The 17,277-nt window shown below is 37.2% G+C and overlaps 1 protein-coding gene across 20 annotated transcripts in view; it reads right to left on the bottom strand.

Annotated features, from left to right (window-relative positions):
* The window catches only part of Gphn (gephyrin), a 641,988-nt gene extending 625,572 nt beyond the window's left edge, over positions 1–16,416 (bottom strand). For 5 of the 20 annotated variants that reach the window (XM_047539525.1, XM_047539529.1, XM_047539530.1 and 2 more), the window contains exon 1: positions 15,962–16,409. In XM_047539525.1, the coding sequence (XP_047395481.1) occupies positions 15,962–16,025 (64 nt within the window). In that variant the 5' untranslated portion in view covers positions 16,026–16,409. Of the gene's footprint in view, positions 1–15,961 lie in introns of all 20 variants that reach the window. The other 15 variants (XM_047539523.1, XM_047539526.1, XM_047539535.1 and 12 more) reach the window with 10 other exon arrangements.
* Between the last annotated feature and the right edge of the window lie 861 nt (positions 16,417–17,277).

The following is a 17,277-nucleotide window of genomic DNA, read 5'->3' as shown; positions in this document are numbered from 1 at the left end:
GTGGATTTTGGTTTTTTTTTGGTTTTCTGTTTTTTTGTTTTGGTGCTGGAGATTGACCCAGGGCCTTGGGCAAGCACTCTACCAACTGAGCTATATCCACAGCCAGTAGCTAAGTTTTATAGTGTTCTAAAGTGCAATTTTTTGGACTGGGGCTATAACTCAGTGGCAGAGCACTTGACTAGCACATGTGAGGCACTGGGTTCAATCCTTGGCACCACATAAAAATAAACGAATAAAATAAAAAGGCATTTTGTCCATCTACAACTACGAAAAAAAAATTTAAATAAAAATAAAGCATATTTTTTAACTAATATAAAAGTTCAATCCACACACAGATAACTTGGAATTATATTTTTGTAATACAGTCTATGTCTTAAAAAAGGGGTGGAAAACTATAGCCCTTAAGCCAACTCTAGTCTGCCATTTGTTTTGTTTTGTTTGTTTTTGGGGGTACTGGGGTTGAAATCAGGGGCACTTGACCACTGAGCCACATTCCCAGCCCTTTTTTGTATTTTATTTAGAGACAGGATCTCTCTGAGTTGCCTAGTACCTCAATGCTGCTGAGGCTGGCTTTGAACTTGTGATCCTCCTGCCTCAGCCTCCCAAGCTGCTAGTATTATGGGTATGAGCTACTACACCCAGCTCTGGTCTGCCATTTGTTTTTGAAAATAAATTTTTATGGGGCCACAATCATGCCCATCCATTTACATATTTTCTATGGTCCCTTTCATGCTACAAGGGCAAAAGCTGAGGAACTGTAACAGAAATAGCATAGTTTACAAAGTCTAAAACATTTACTATCTAATTTTTACAGAAAAAGTTTGGCAAACCCTCTTACATAGTATTTTGCAAGTGTTTTAATATAATAAATAAGTTAAAATGTAAAACAATTTTACAATCAATTTCTTAGTACATCACAAGGTACATACCAAACTGAATTGTATTATTTTTAACAAGTGAAGCTATGGTCAAACTAATATACTTCTCATGGACAGGAAAACAATAGAATAATAAAATTAGATCCATTCCTATTTAGCTGCTTAAATATTTCTATTATCATGGACAGAGAATCTCCATTATTCATCTTTGGGTTTCTCTGGTATATTAGATATGACCCACTTTGAATGATATTAGGAATCAGAAAAGAATGAATGTTTTATGATGATACATAAATGACATTTTTAAGTTAATACTTCACAAACCCATCTACAGAAGAAAATAAAAAAAATGCAAGTCCAGTATTAACCCGTTAATGATTACCAAACTTTCCCACCAAAATATCTTAGGCAATGCTCTAAATTCTACACATTCTCTTTTGGCATCTTGCCATGTTATAAAGTATCCCTCCCATTTTATACATAATGTTCTTTTTCATTAGGCTGAAGTCATTGTTTATTCAACCCCAAACACAGTCTAAGACCTCGCTCCTTATCCATGGAGTTTACTATTTTCATCAACTAATTAAAAATTCCTCTACTATAAATCAACATTTATATAAAGTTGTCTTATTTGCTACTGCTTTATCACCCTTCATTACTGTACTACATGTATAAAACTTAAAATTTTCAAAACACTAAACTATTGTAGATTGTACTCCATAACTAAAGTACCCATGGATATGTATGTGTAGGCAGTTTTCTCCACTGATCTTAACAAGCCTTAGGGAATATCAGAAGGAATTTATTGTTTATACTTTACTTTAAACCTATACCTCAAAAATATCAAATATCCTTGCCCCTAGTGACTACACTGAAAATAGTATTTTCTGACAGTAACTGACCAAAATTTAAGCTGGAAGATAAGAATTCAGATCAAGCAGAAACTAATAGAACCCCAGTACTGATCCTTAATTATATTACTACAATAAGACTAAATAGTGGGCGAACAGCATGGGAATAAACCAAGATCAAGGTCAGATACATAAAAGATCTATTAGTTGTTTTCTGTTGTCATAATTTTTAAAGGTAATTATATTCAAATTTACTACAATACACAACATTTACTGAATACTTATTATATGTGGGCACACTCATTAAATGTTTATCTCACTTATCACAACAACCCTTGAAAGCAGGCATTTGTTTTATTTTCCATTTTACAGATGAGAAAATTAACACTTAGAGAAATAACTCTAAAAACTTAACTTAGATATAAATCCATGTGGTCTAATTCAAAGCCCACCTACTATTCTGAGTATGTGTGTGAACCTAAAATGTAATATTGTTCATGAAGGGTATTGGTTTCATTTTTACAACAGTTTTATTTTAAATATAGAATAGCAAAATAATCATAACTTTTTGGGGGAAAGCATTAATTTTTGTTTTTCAATTCTGTTATATCAATATATTTTAAGTTTTAAAAGAAAAGTAATTCTTCAAATACTCCTAAATAACTATTATTCTTCTAAGTGTGATTATAGGAATCAGTCATTGTACTTACATGCACGTAATTTTTATTACAATCCTTTTGAACTCTGTAAGGTACAGAATACTAAATGAAATAAAATCACACATATTATGTAGTAGAAGTAACAGACATTTATTTCTATTTACACTTGGTATGAAAGTGTCTTTTTCCAGCAATTTTTCCTGTTTGATTGATGATATTTTGGATCAAAAACTCTGCTGTCAGTAACAGACAGTAGATAATATGAATGTAAGAAATCACAGAATGGTAAACACAAGGTACATTGATATGATTGGGATTAATAAGACTTTAGAGCTAAAGGATATTTTAGAGATCCTCTAGTCAACCTCCCACTTTACAGATGATGATACTAAACTACCACAGAACTATCTAAATTAGGGCTTCATCCAGCGTTTTTTCTCCATGTAGCAGTAACTGAATCAAGACTGGTTAGTTTCTAGCCTTTGCTATTATAGACTTTCTGAATCAAATAATATATTTGGTCAATATTTTAATATAAAAAGGAAATAGAAAAATGGGAGGTGGTGATTGGGAAAAAAATATTTTTAAAAGTATGTCCAAGAGACTGAGGTTATAGCTCAGTAGTAGAATGCTTGCCTGGCACATGTGAAGCCCTGGGTTCAATTCGCAGCACCACATAAAATAAATATAATACAGGTATTGTGTCCACCCACAACTGAGAAGATTTTTTTTTTAAAGTAAACCCAAGAGAAGATAATTTTCACAGTAGACATTATTACAGGAAACCAGCATTTCTACAGCAAAAAATTAAAATATAAAGGTCTTAAACTGACTCCCAAAAGATTATTTGCAGAGGAAAGACCATCATTTCCTAACAAATTGTTGCACAGGACTCTGTTGTGTCTTAAAATAGTATTTCATTTTAAAATGAAATTTAGATACACTAGACTAAAAGGTTAAAAGGATCCATAATTGTAATATTACATCTTTAATATGTAAATGTTTTAAACTCCAAATGAAGGGATATATTATGTAGTACTCCCCATATTTATTTGACCACATAGAAACCTTTTCAGACTATACCTATTTTAACATTACCCAGGCAAATGTTGGAGAGCGAAATTTAGAAAAGAATGGAAGGCACTATTTGTTTAAAACACACACACACACACACACACAGAGAGACTCATGAATTCGAAATAAAGCAATAAAAAGGTTTGGAAACCTTAAACCTTACTCTCTATTACATGTATACTACTATTCTAAAATGCTCTTAGATAACCATTCTCACGGAAAGCATGAAAAATGTGGAAGTCAATCACTGTGCTGACAAATAACCACAAATTAATCACTCTAGATATTAGGGAGCTCTAGGTTAAAGTCACTAATTGTCATACCCTAACATACTCTGTTTTTAATTTAAAACTATCTTCCAGATGAGTGTTTTCATGGAAAAAGCAAGACAAAAAGAGGTAAGGGGGAAAAATGTAATTAATTAACTATATGCTTTGGGGAATAAAAAGAAAGAAAAAAGCATCAAGACTTCAGACTGGGGTTGCAGTTCAGTGGTAAAGCACTTGCATAGCACAGTGAGGCACTGGATTTGATTCTCAGCACTACAGATAGATAGATAGATAGATAGATAGATAGATAGATAGATAGATAGATAGATAGCTATTGTATCCATCTACAAGTTTAAAAATAAAAAGACTTCAAGGAATCTCTGGAAAGGAAACTATCTGCATACTTTTCCTCTTCTAGTGGCAGAAAAGCTTCACTTCTTTTTCCCCACGGCTATGGTATGGATGTTCTTCTAAATGTTATGTTCTTCCAAATTCCTATATTGAAACCTAACATTGAAAAGTGATTGTACTTAGAAACAAAACCTGTGGGAAATGATTAGCTCATGAGGTCTCTACTTTCTTGGTGGGAGAATGTCCTTATAAAAAGAAAAGGAAGGAAAGCCTTTTGCCTTTCTGCCACGGGAGGACAAAACCAGAAGGCACTTCTCCTGATGAATAGACCCTGAGTAGACATCAAATATGCTGGTGCCTTGATCTTAGACTTCCAGCCTCCAGAACTGTAAGAAATACACTTATGTTGCTTATAAATTACCCAAAGATATTTTGTTACTGCAGTCCAAGCAGAATAAGGTACACTTTCTGTGTGATTCTGGCTACCAATTTAAGTGTTCCTCTCCCAAGGATAGATACACACCTGGCCAACCACAGTTCTCACCCTTCTATTCAAAATGATTGGCCCAAAGATGAACATAAACCAAACCAGGTGAGGGAACATCCTGTAATTTTACATATAAATGTCATGAGAAGGAAAATATTTCCTCTTGACTCACTAGTTATAAAAGGGAAAGCCTGAAATTATCCATTACTATAACTTCCCAAATTGTCCCTCCCCTCCTAATTCTGACTACAAGAAGGAAGTCAGCCTACAATACACGAAAAAACAGAGCATTAAAATGAAGAATAAGAGCCCATAATTACATTAATTTCCTGGTCACAGTGTTTGAGTCCCTAAACTCAGCTCCTTCTCTTTAAGATTATAAAAGTTGATGAGTCCCCCTTTTCACTTAAGTTAAGTGTTGAGTTCAGTATCTGTCATTTGCAATAAAAGGGTTCTAATATACCTATATAAGCCAAGAAAGAGTTCTCAAAAGAACTTATAAATATTAAAAAGTTAATAAAAGTAGAAATATTAATAAGTACATCTTTTTGGAAGGCAAGTTGGTAATTTCTATCAAAATTTTAAAATTCATAAACCCTTTACCCAAAAAAAGTACTTAATTAATCTTACATTATTTTTTAAAAGTTCACAAATATGTAATGAAAATGTACAATATTATCATCTATGACATTTGTCAAAGTGAAAAATTAGAAACTTCAATGTCTATTGATGAGGGAAAATTAAGTATAAGACAATCTATAATGTAATAAATAGAGTCATTAAAAAAGATATATATGAATATACTTAAAAATCTATATGAAATAATTTTATATGCCAAGAAGGAATATAATATAGAAGGAATACAATCTTATTGCAGTAATTTGAGCAAGTTACTTAATCACTCTTGGTTATACTTTCTCAATTGTAAAAATGTGATATCAATATTATTATGAGAATTAAGTCAATTTAATAGGCTTTGTAAAAAGCTCTATTTTGTTTTTTATTTTAGGTGCTGGGGATCAAACCAGAGCCACCTGCATGTTAGGAAAGCACTCTACCACTGAGCTACACTCCCAGCCCTCCTAAAAAGTAATTCACACTTGGAAAGTTATCTAGTTAACTATTATATGCTTATGGGGATCAGGCAAATAATATATTAGGTTAACTGGAAACTATGGACTCAAGAGGATAGCCACTCTAACCAACTACTGTCATGTCAGAAGCAAGTCATGGTGTTGTTAAATCTCAATAAGCTACAAACAAAAGTTTTATATGAACTATATCTTTTTTTAATGTTAGAAACTAATACTTCTTCTAAAAATATAATGTAGACAAAACAAAACGTGTGTTCATCAATTATCATCAATGGTCCATCAACTGGCGAACTCTGATGTATGATCCCACATATACATATTCAAATATATGATTATATATTTAAACACCAGAATTTTTAAAAGTGGTAATACCCAAGAGACTGGAGAAGTAAAGTAACTGAGTTTAATTTCATACTTTACCATTCCATATTATTACATCTTCTTTGCAACACACAAATTAGTAAGTTTTTAAGCTAATTAAAATCATGACTTAAGAATTTATGAGCTTTCCCATTTACAATTTAATTCAAATTCACTTGGATATTATTTTATGAAAGCATAATTTTTTAAAATGTGCATTTCAATCAAAATGTTCAGTACTAACTCTTAAGTGGATGGAGGAGTGGCTCATACCCTTGAAATGTTTCATCTTTGTGATATCTGAATGTACTTTTTGATGTCTGAATTTACTATGTTCAACTTATTATGACCAAGATATTCAATAGTTCTTAACCTGAATAAGACTCTAAAGATCATTAATTTCAAGTATACCTTTTCTTAGTGTTAAAAAAAGAACAGTAGAGAATTTTTAAAAAATTTAATTTCTACTTAGCACTTAGGTTGTACTTGTTCTTTCCTTCTAACAAGATTCTGCACTTTTATTAACATTTTCAGCATCATGCAGGCACAATTAGTCATGATTCTGAAATCATCAATTCAAAGAAATAAGTAAAACCACTTACTACAGTAATACTCATTCATCTTCTGATTCTCTAAATACAAAAGTAAATATACTTGTTTTTTAGATCCTCACTTCAAGTTTAACTGACTACAATATCATATAATTATTAGTAAGTTTTCAATGTGCTTCCCAATATGGTAGGTTAGAAACTAAAAGGGGAAGATCAAGTACGTAAAGTCACAGCTGAAAAGCAAATACATTACAGAACTATACTCACACTCCACAATAAGATATTTAGACTGAAATATAGAAATGAAATTGCTAAGAGTACAGGCTGAGCTGTATTTGAATCCTAGAACTTTCATTGGTATAATCCTGAACTTACTTACCTCTCCACTCCTCAGTCGGAATAAGAGGAATAGATGGAATTTTGTAAAAGTTATAAGGTTTAAATAACATATCTAAAGCACTTAGCACAAAATATAAATATATGATTAAATATTTGCCATACTACTTAATCCCCCCCAAAAAAATGACGTTCAATATCTTTTTAGAAAGCAGGGAAGGTATAGAAGTTTAAATATTTGTATCGAAAATGGCTAGTTGTATTACCAGCTTTGCAGCTTATACTTAAGTTTTATCTATATAAAAACATATGGCTATACTTTATTCTTTGAAACACAATATAAATGAAGCATGAATTTGTCAACATCCAAGTTGACTGAATAACATTTTCATGATTGTGCTAAAATACAAGATCTAAGAGGATAAGGACTGATCCTGTCTTATTCACTACTACACTCTCACTTAGCAGAAGGCCTAGCACATAGTAGGTACTGAATGTTGAATGCATTATTTCATTTGTTTCTCATAGTAATCTGACAAGGTAAGCTTAATTATCCCTTTAAATCTAAGATCACCTAAGTAAAATGTAACTAAGAGTCTTAAGTGGTAGCAGAAACATAACTTTTAACCCCTATCAGTGCTATTTTACTCAGTAGAATTAAATACTGATTATGAGGTATCCCAAAAGCTCCTGTTAATTCAACAATCTTCAGAAAAGAAATGCTTAGAATAGGAGAGCTATAATCTATTCATCTTAGTTTGAAAGAACTGACTGGGTGGTGACTATAGACAGGTGGCATTGCTGGAGGAGATAGATCACTGGGTGTATACCCTGCAAGGGTGAATTTTCCCTATTAATCCTTCCCCTCTTTCTCTCTCTGTTTCCTGCTTCCACATGAACAGAGTTGAGTAGCTCTCCTCCTCTAGGTCCTTCCCCCATAACATGCTGACTCAACTTAGGTCCAGAGCAATAGAGTTGACCATCTATGGATTGAGATCTCTGAAATCAAAAGCCCCAAAAAAACTTTCCCTACTCTAAGTTGTTTTCATCAGGTATTTTGGTCACAGTAATAAGAAATTAATTAAAATAGAAATTGGTACCAGAAGTGGGGTGCCTACCCTGACCATATAATTCAGAGATTTTTGAGCTGTTTTGCGGGGAAAATTTTGAAAAGTTTAAAGATGCAAGTTGTAAAAGTTTCAGAATGCTGTAAGTAGAGCTTAATGGGTAATTCTGGTGGGAGCTCGGAAGACCAGGATATAAGAACGAGGACTATACTTATAAGGCTTCAGAGGTAAATGAGGATTCTTATTGGCCATTTATGTTATAATCTGGCAAAGAACTTGGTTATTTTGCCCATGTCCTGAGACTGTGTGAGGCTGAATTTAAAAGTGATGAACTCATTAATCTGGTGGAAAAAATTTCAAGGAAGCACAGCATTCAGTCAGTGGCATGAACTTTGCTGACAGCTTTTAGCCTGGTGAGAAATGGGAACAGAAAACAGGGCTTATGGATTTGAAAAACTTGCAGTTTAGTCAGAAAAGTGCATGTAAAACTGGGCATTACAGCTAAGTACTTAAAACAGAGACAGTAAGAAAGATGGCTTGAGAGCATCTCAGCAATTTGAAAGACCACACCACTGCAGTCTCCAGGATACAAAACAGAAAATTCCTTTAAAAAGAAAAAGAGTTCATGAGGGCACCCAGTTCACATGATGGGGGCACGGGGGTAGTGGCTAGGAAATTGTTTCACCATGCTGTGCCCCACTGGCACTCAAGAGGTCATTGCCTCTGTGATTCTAGAAGGCCCAGGTACTGCACAGGCTGGCAGCACACTTTGGCATCATCCACATGGTGCTGGTTCTGCAAGAATGCAGGATGCTGGAATTACGGCCTCATGGAGGCTTCCTCAAAATTTCAGAGGAAGGCCTAGAAGGCCAGGCAAAATATAGCAGAGTCCAAATCCTTATGAACTGCCCTTGAGAGGACAATGTGTGAAGTTGTAAAGGTAAAGCTGAGCTGGAATGCAGACCCCAAGAATTAAAAGATGCCAACAACATGGACTGTCTGCTGAGAAAAGCTGCTAACTTCAGAGAGGGTCAAGCTAAAAAAGACTAAGAAGATTAGATTATGAGAGCTATAACCTAATCAGTCCATCCAAGTTTGAGTGAAGATTATCTACTCTAAGATTTGCATGCTAGTCATTTTCACATATATCAATTCTTAAAACTTTACAAAATAGGCACTGCCATTGATTTGGGAGAAGTAAGCTAAAATGTAGAGAGGTTAAGTACTTCCCAAAATAAAGGACGAATTAGGGTCTATCCAACACATTCAAGTCTATCCAACTCGAAATCCTTTTTTTTGGAGGGGGATGGTATTCAACTATACCATGTAACCTCCTTTTATATACATGATTAAAGAGTACAGCCAACATTTATAAACATTGTAGGAAAACAAAAATATCACTAAAAAGAACAATTCCTAGAAAGGTTTTATTGAAAAAATGAGGTTGAAACTACTAACAACAGGAAGAAAATTAATATCATAAAAATTTCTAAGTAAAGGTCTGAATTTTTCTTTGGTTTACAATTATACAACACAATCAAGAAAAGTTTGCCTTCTTTTCCACTTCTTATTCTCTTGCATTTTTTATGTATCATCTACCCCTCCCCCCAAATCATTCCCATTACAAAGACAGAAAAAAACTGTCTACTACCCTGTATTTCTCTTTTTAGCTGTTAGAAACATATTGTTATTAAAGTCTACAATAAATGATTCCTTCATTTCAGTGGTGAGAAAAGCTAAGAGAGTTAGGTACCATGCTCAAGCCTATAAAATTAAGCCAGACTAACATTAAAATGTGGGTCTTTCAGCATTCTTTCTGTGAATCCTGCTCCTTAAACTTTTGCACCAAAATACCAGAAAGGAATGACAAGGTCAGAAGTTATATAATGGGTTCACTTGAAATTTCTTTGAAATATCTGATTTCATTTTAAAAGCCCACGTCAATACTTTACTCTGTGCCTAATTCACTTATTCTTACTATCAGAGTATTTAACATGAATACTTGCATAAAACTGATACTTCAAAAAATATTGTGTTTGTTCCCATATCTTAAAGTCTAAGTCACAGAGTATTCCTTGATGCAATGCCATGTATGCAAACTGAGAAGCAGGGCACAAATGAGGGTAACACTTTTTCACATCTCATTTCCTTGCTCCTTTACTTTTCAAGTTAAGAATTCTTTAAAGTACAGTAGATTTAATCTTACTCTTTCGAGGTGTATAAATACTGGCAAAGTTATTGTGCAAATTACTGGAGTTCTTTATTTTAATTACAAAACTTTCAAGAAGTTCTACTTACTTAGTTAAAATTAACTGATTAAATACATGTTAACTTGTGAATTCATCAAACAACCTGGATGGACTTTCCACTTGGCAATATTTCATTAGACATTTACTTTTGGAGAGGTCACTCAAAAATTTATTTTAATGAATATAAAATTACATGCTATTCATATTGACTATAGTTCCAATTACTTTTATGCAATTTAAGTAAACATCTTTGGTATTTTTCTTCTCAGTCTAGATGTAAAGGAAGAAATCCTTTGTGAATCCTTTCAGAATTTCTTTTTGTAACATTTCAAATTCCAAATAAACTTTATTGTTGTTCATCAATCCTTTTTTTGTTTTGTTTTTGTTTTTGTTTTGTTTTGTTTTGCAGTGCTGGGGATTTGAACCCAGGGCGTTGTGCTTATGAGGCAAGCACTCTACTAACTGAGCTATATCCCCAGCCCCTATCAATCCTTTTTACAGAAGCAAAATATAGATTTTATCTGTTTTACTGACTTCTAAAAAAGCATGCTGTTCAACTTATCCAGGAATCTATCAGCAATAAGAGTAAAATAGACTCTTAGTCATCACTTCCTTCCCAGTAGCATACTGTTGATCTTTACTACATACTCAGTTTGAAGTCAAATAGTTACAGTCATATGTGTTTTTAATAAAATTAAAATTCTTACTACATAGCAACTAACAGTCTACAAAGTCTCCAGCCAATGATGATAGCATTGATTAGAAATCAATTTAACATTTTCTTACTCTGAATACACATTTAATTCTCTAATACATTGCTTCCAAACAAAAATTAATGAAAGAATAATCAAGTTTGAGAAATAGGTTTCTTTTTAACAAGTCATATAGGTTAATACTACAAAAAAATTTTTTAAAGAGATAAGTTTAACAGAACATAGAATTCCATTTGGCAGGATACATTTGTTTGTAATAATGAATTGCCCACTTGTGACAACATTTATCCTCAAAACAAAGATATGTTGTTTATATACCCTTACCAGTAAATGAGCTTTTCGGAAAATATTGGGACTACAGATGTAGCTCAGTGGTGGTCCACTCACCTAGAACGTGCAAGGCACTGGGGTTTGATTTCCAGTACAGAAAAAAGGAGGAGGAGGAGGAAGAAGAGGGGGGAAGGAAGGAGAGGAGGAAGAAAAGGATAATGGAATAACATACAAGGTAAATTTGAGGAATAAAACAAAATAAATGCTTGAACGATTCCAGAGTTCCAAGAGTAGCATCTCCTTGCCTTTACAACATGGTTTTGATTTTATGAATAACTAAAATACTCTCTGTAACTGTATGTAACTGTAACACTTCTGATGTTCTACTTTGCATTTAGCCTTTAATCTAATCTCTACTCCTAGTTTTATATTTGTTCCAATACCTCTTACTGATTTCAAATCCATAGGTTAGGGCAATAAACATATATCTATTACTAGAGCAAAAATACTATTTTTAAATATGTCCTTTCCTAAAATTTGCATCTTCTTACCCATGACACTATTAGTGAAAACTAACAGATTATCATCCTTACCTTGGTACCAAACATTAGCCACGAATAGCAGCTATACATTAAATAGCCAATGCAACATAAATAATTCTATATTACATACATTATTTTCCTGGTAATATTTCTGTGAGGTTTTTATAGTAGTTGAACTAATGTGCTGCCTTCATAAATAGCTTCATATAAAATACAAAAATTAGGTGAAAAGTGACACATTCAAGATACAATGAGCCTGCTTCATAATAGTTTAGACTGACCATAATTACTATGGAAGCTGTTTAAAAAAAAAATTCTATATCTGCCCTACATCTTATCTCTAGTTTAAAAGAAGCAGATACTGGTTTATTTGTCTCACTTCATTAGCAAATCATCTTTAGTCTCCACTATAAATAGCAATACAAACAGAGGACATTAGAAAGAGAAATATTAAAAACTAGATTAGGTCACCAAAAACCACATAACTTACATTCTGGCAAATGAACAAAAGATAGCTATTAATAAAGATAATGCTCTTAGAAAGGAACAATAATCTTCGCCACAAAATGTTTCCACCTACAACCTAATTTCAAATGCATACACGTTCTTTCCTGATAAAAAATTAGTATAACTAAAATATCCATACAACATTATAGTCTGACTTCTAGGTCTTAAATGATTCAAGATAGTTAAGCAAAACAAGAAACATCCTAAATATTTCACTTTCTGCTGTCATTTTTTCAAAATTATAACACAGTTAAATTTACATAGTGAGAAACTTCCAACGACTATGTACTATATTTGCAGATTCACAACCGAAATGAAAATAACAAGAACATCTAGAGAATGAAGTTTCCAAAATACAAATATCTTTCAACAGGTAATCGAATTGTCACAAAGAAGTCAATTAATAACTTTTAAAAATAACAATACAATTTCACTAAAATATTAAACAAATTGTAAAATGTATATATGTTGGTAGACATACTTCCCACTACTTTTGAAACAGATTTAGATAAAAATACCTAAAATTACTACTGTGAAAAATGCCAAGGAGATTTGATAAACAAGCCCTCCACCTATAAGAAAGTCACAAATTATAAAACTTGTAAAAACTACATTTAAGTTTGGCTTGTTAATTCAATTTTCTTCTTCCTTCTTCTTCTTTTTTTTTTTTTTTTTTTTTGGTCTTGCTGATTAAACCCAGTGTGAATGCTGGGCAAGCATTCTACCACTGAGCTATATAACCCAAACCTTAACTCAGTCTTTTGGGTTTTTGTTGTTGTTGTTTGTTTGTTTCTGTATAAGGGATTGAACCCAGGGAAGCCACATCCTCAGCCCTTTTTTATATTTTATTTAGACACAGGGTCTCATTAAGTTGCTCAGGGCCTTGCTAAATTGCTGAGGCTGGCTTTAAACTTTCGATCCTCCTGCCTTAGCCTCCCCAGCCACTGTGATTACAGGTGTGCAACACCGTGCCCAGTTTCAACTCAGTGAAATTATGATACTTAAGTTCAAAACAGAATAATTTTACATGGTAATATTGCTAGCACCCAAAGATCTAGAATACACAAAATTCCAAAATATAACTTTTTTTAACTTTTTTTCCCCAAAAAATCACAAGGAACGTCAAGACTACAGAAATTAAGCTGTGTGTTATAAATGCACTGTTCACAAACTGATAGGTAGTGCTCTTTCCTGATATTTCTCCAGGCTTTTAGGTTTCATCATAGTAGATAAGACTGTGTTTACTATTCTCTTGAATAACTTGAAAGTTATTTTGTAACTTTTCAAGAAAAGGCCCTGGAGTAACTTCTGAGCTTAAATATTCATTTTATCACCAAATTCTATTTTCCTCTGTTACTTCTTCCACATTTCGCAGCTTTCTTTTCATTCTTTCAGGTACATTCTTATTCCTGACCTAGAGTTCTCCTGTTAGACTTCTGTACCTCATTCTCATGATACAACTTCTCCAAACTGTCTTTAATTCCACTGTCAAAGTTATCTTCTCACCTTGACAATATGCCACCCTATCATTTCCACCTCGGTTTTTCAAGTTGCATTTTTATCCTGCTCAAGAAACTCAGTCTCAACTACATATTATTTATAAAGTTGCTACTGACTTCCTTAAAAATGTCAGTTTCTTCTTGACCCTGGTAAATGTACTAAATTCTCCCTTCAGGTAATTACATTTGCTGCTAATCCATCTGAGTACGGAATTCTTTTGCATTTAGTTCCAAAATGCATATGTAACATATTTAGACAATTATTATACAGTAATTACATATTGTTCAGTTGTTTGCTTATCAATGTTATCTCTATTGAATTGTAGTTATATACCAAGTAAGGGCTATTTCTTATAAAATACTCTTTACAATACCTACCTACTGTGTCACTTGACCAAGGTATGATTCATTAAATAAAAATATTAGGGAAAGCTTAAACAAACAAAAAATGCTCTTTTAAAAAATCTCTAGAGTGTATCCTAATAAATATCTATGCTTTTCATTTCATGGACAACTTACATATTTTGGTGCCTATTAAACTTCACTGTTATTATTCTTCACTGTTATAATTTTCAAAGCATGGCTAAAACTTAAAGTGTGAGTTGAGGACTGATATAGAGTATACACTTTTACATACCATGATCGGATTCTTTGAAAATCAGCAATGTCAACTCTAAGAATTCTGAGATACAACTGAATCTTCACACAAGGAAACAATTTCAGCATCAAAACAGAAACATGCATCTTCTGGATTTAAGGTGTTCCCTTTCCTACAACTGGTTTAGACTAGTTTCTGTATCCCAGGGCTCTGAATTAAGAAAATCCAATAAATCACTCTTATGTCTGCAAAGAATGCCAATGAAGGGCAATCTGTTTCCTTAAGAGAGGAAAGGGGGCAGTGGGTATCCTCCTTTCATAAAACTCAGTAGCTAAATTAAACTTAGCATCTCCCCGCAGTCCCAGAAATATTTTTTCTACCTAATAATAAAATCAGCTCTCATTCAGTTTAGTCCCTTCTCGAGCACCGTCTCAACCTGTCAGAATTTGACAAGGAAAAAAAATTAAAAAAGAAGTGGGGGAGACACTAGGATTCCCGTCCACATTGCTTCTTTTTCCGAAATCACAGCACTGAGTCTAGAATCTCCACTCCAAACTAAGCCCTCGGATTCCAAATATAGTTCTTTAACCCCCGCCTCGCCACTCAATTACACATAAACCCTGCCAATTACAGAACTACAGCAGAAACCCCTACAATCGGCTTGCTATTCATCTTGGAAGTCGTACCCTGCAGCAAACTGAGGGATGTTACCCAAATACAACGCAACGGAATCAGACATGCAGAGCACACACGATTTCCGCGAGGGAGGGAAACGCCACCCGGGAAAAGTGCGCTCCTAACCAGCCTCGGGACCATCCACCGGGGGGTGGGGGGTTCCCAGAAGGGAGGGGGAGAAAGGAGTCCGAGCAGGGAAATCCTTCCATCTCGGTGAGAAGGGCCGGGTCTCCGGCCGCAGCCTGCAGCCGGTCCTCGCTAAGGAGCTGAAGAGGCCGGCAGACGGCCCTTTGCTCTGACAGGCGGAATGCAGGCACTTTCCGAGGTCGGGACCCAAGCCGATTTCCCAGCCCCCGGGGGAGGCGAGGGGTGTCCCATTGGTGGCCGAGGGGGTACCCGGCCCGAGAGGGGCAGCCTGAGGAGAAGCACAGTTCTCCTGTGAACACCGGAGTCTTGACCCGCCGCTACCCAGAGCAAGCTCAGCGAGAGCGGCGTGGGGCCGCCGGGTGGGGGGAGGGGAGAAGGGGGTGGAGATGGGATTCCCCCCTCTCAGAAGAGCGTTAGCTGAGGATGCGCCTGGCCAGCCCGGAGCGGCGTGCTCCTGACTGCGGAGCCGGGATCCCGCCGCCTGCACAGGCAGCGCGGAGCCCCGCAGCGCCCGCCGCACCGGCTACTGGGTCCCCGGGGGCCAGGGACTTCGGCTGCCTAGGCGCTGGGGCCTGACACCCCACGGGGCCTGCCCCAGCTCTCAGGGGAACACGCGGAAACACTCCAACCTCCAGCAGCTTTCGGCGGTTGTAAAATGTACCCCCAGGTCGCCCTCCTCAGCCTTCCCTCTTCCCGAGGCCACAGAAGGGCCACCACATGCGAGAAGCCCAAGGCAAGTCGGGGACAGCGGCTGCGGCGGTCCCGGACCTCCTCCCCCGGTTACCTGTGAGGACTCCGACACGGATTTGATGATCGTGGTTAGTGAGGATCATTCCCTCGGTCGCCATGTTTCCCAGCGCAGTCACCGCACTGACAGGAGCCGGGAGAAGCCAGAGCCCGGAGCGCGCGGGCCGGGAGCGCGCTCGCCTCGGAGAGCGCGAGAGCGAGGCGCCCGGAGAGCGCTAGGAGAGCGGGGAAAGGGGGGAGGCGGCAGAGCACCAGTGGCCTGCGTGGGGGAGAGGCCGCGCCAGGAATGCGCGGGTCCGCGGAGGGGGCGGAGCTAGGGGCGCGACCCCGAGACCAGCTGAGAAGAGGCGAGCGGTGGTGGGGGACGCGGTGGCCGCACTGGGGGAGCGCGCGGAGGCGGCGAAGCGGTGCTAGAGACACGCGTGCAGTTCTGCGGGGCGTGAGACCCAAGACGCCTAGCTGCCAAGAGTCTGAGGGAAAAGGGAGCACACGCTCTGGAGGTTGCGGAGGCGGACTCGGGGACAGGGCGGAGCTACACCCCGAGGCGTGCAACTCGTGGAGAGTGAGGGGAGGAGTGAGAACACAGATGCGGAGTACTGGGAGCGGGAAGGAGCCGGCCCAGCCTGAGTAGGACCGGAGAACGCTTCTGGGCGCGCGAGTAGCGCCGGATTGGCTGGGAGAACGCGGAGCGAGTGCGCGCGAGGCACGAACGCAGCTTCAGCCGGGCCCCAGACAGAAGCAATCCCCTGCCGAGTCTGGCTCCGCTCCGTTATCCGCCACCTCTGGCCGGCTCTCCCAAGGCGGCGGAGCCACTGGAGAACTAGGCAAGCTCAGCCTTCCGGGCCTCTCCCCACAGCTCGTGGGAGAAACCGGCCGCTCCGCTGAAGGCTCGAGGGAACCTCGAGGTGGCTTAGAAAGCTACGTGGGTGGCAGAACGGCGGCTACAGTGACAAGAGTCCGCTGTGGGCGGTGAGAGAGGTATACTGTCCCGCCTCACAGTCACCTTGCCCTAAGGGAGGATTTCGGCCTCACCTTGCTTTAGGATACCATCTCCAAGACAGTACCTACAAGAGGGTCCCCACAAATGAAGCTTAGGCGTCTGCCGCTGGGCACTGGAATGGAGACTGGCTTCTCTTTCTCCCGCTCTCACATGGTCGTATGACCTTACGCTTCCTGGACACAACCTCGGCTTTTAGATGAAACACATCAGTCTACTTGGAGAACGAGAAGGTTGTTTCTCACACCTGAAATTGTTTTTCAGTTGTTTCTGACTTGAGAATGCCATGAAAACAGCCTTTGTTGCCATTTATTTCCATGTGCCTTTTATAAAATATTAGTCACCTGTGGCTATTT

The sequence above is a fragment of the Sciurus carolinensis genome, chromosome 2 (assembly GCF_902686445.1).
Source record: "Sciurus carolinensis chromosome 2, mSciCar1.2, whole genome shotgun sequence".
Lineage (NCBI taxonomy): Eukaryota > Metazoa > Chordata > Mammalia > Rodentia > Sciuridae > Sciurus > Sciurus carolinensis.
The sequence above is the reverse complement of the archived record's forward strand: the minus strand, read 5'-3'. Positions and strand labels throughout refer to the sequence as shown.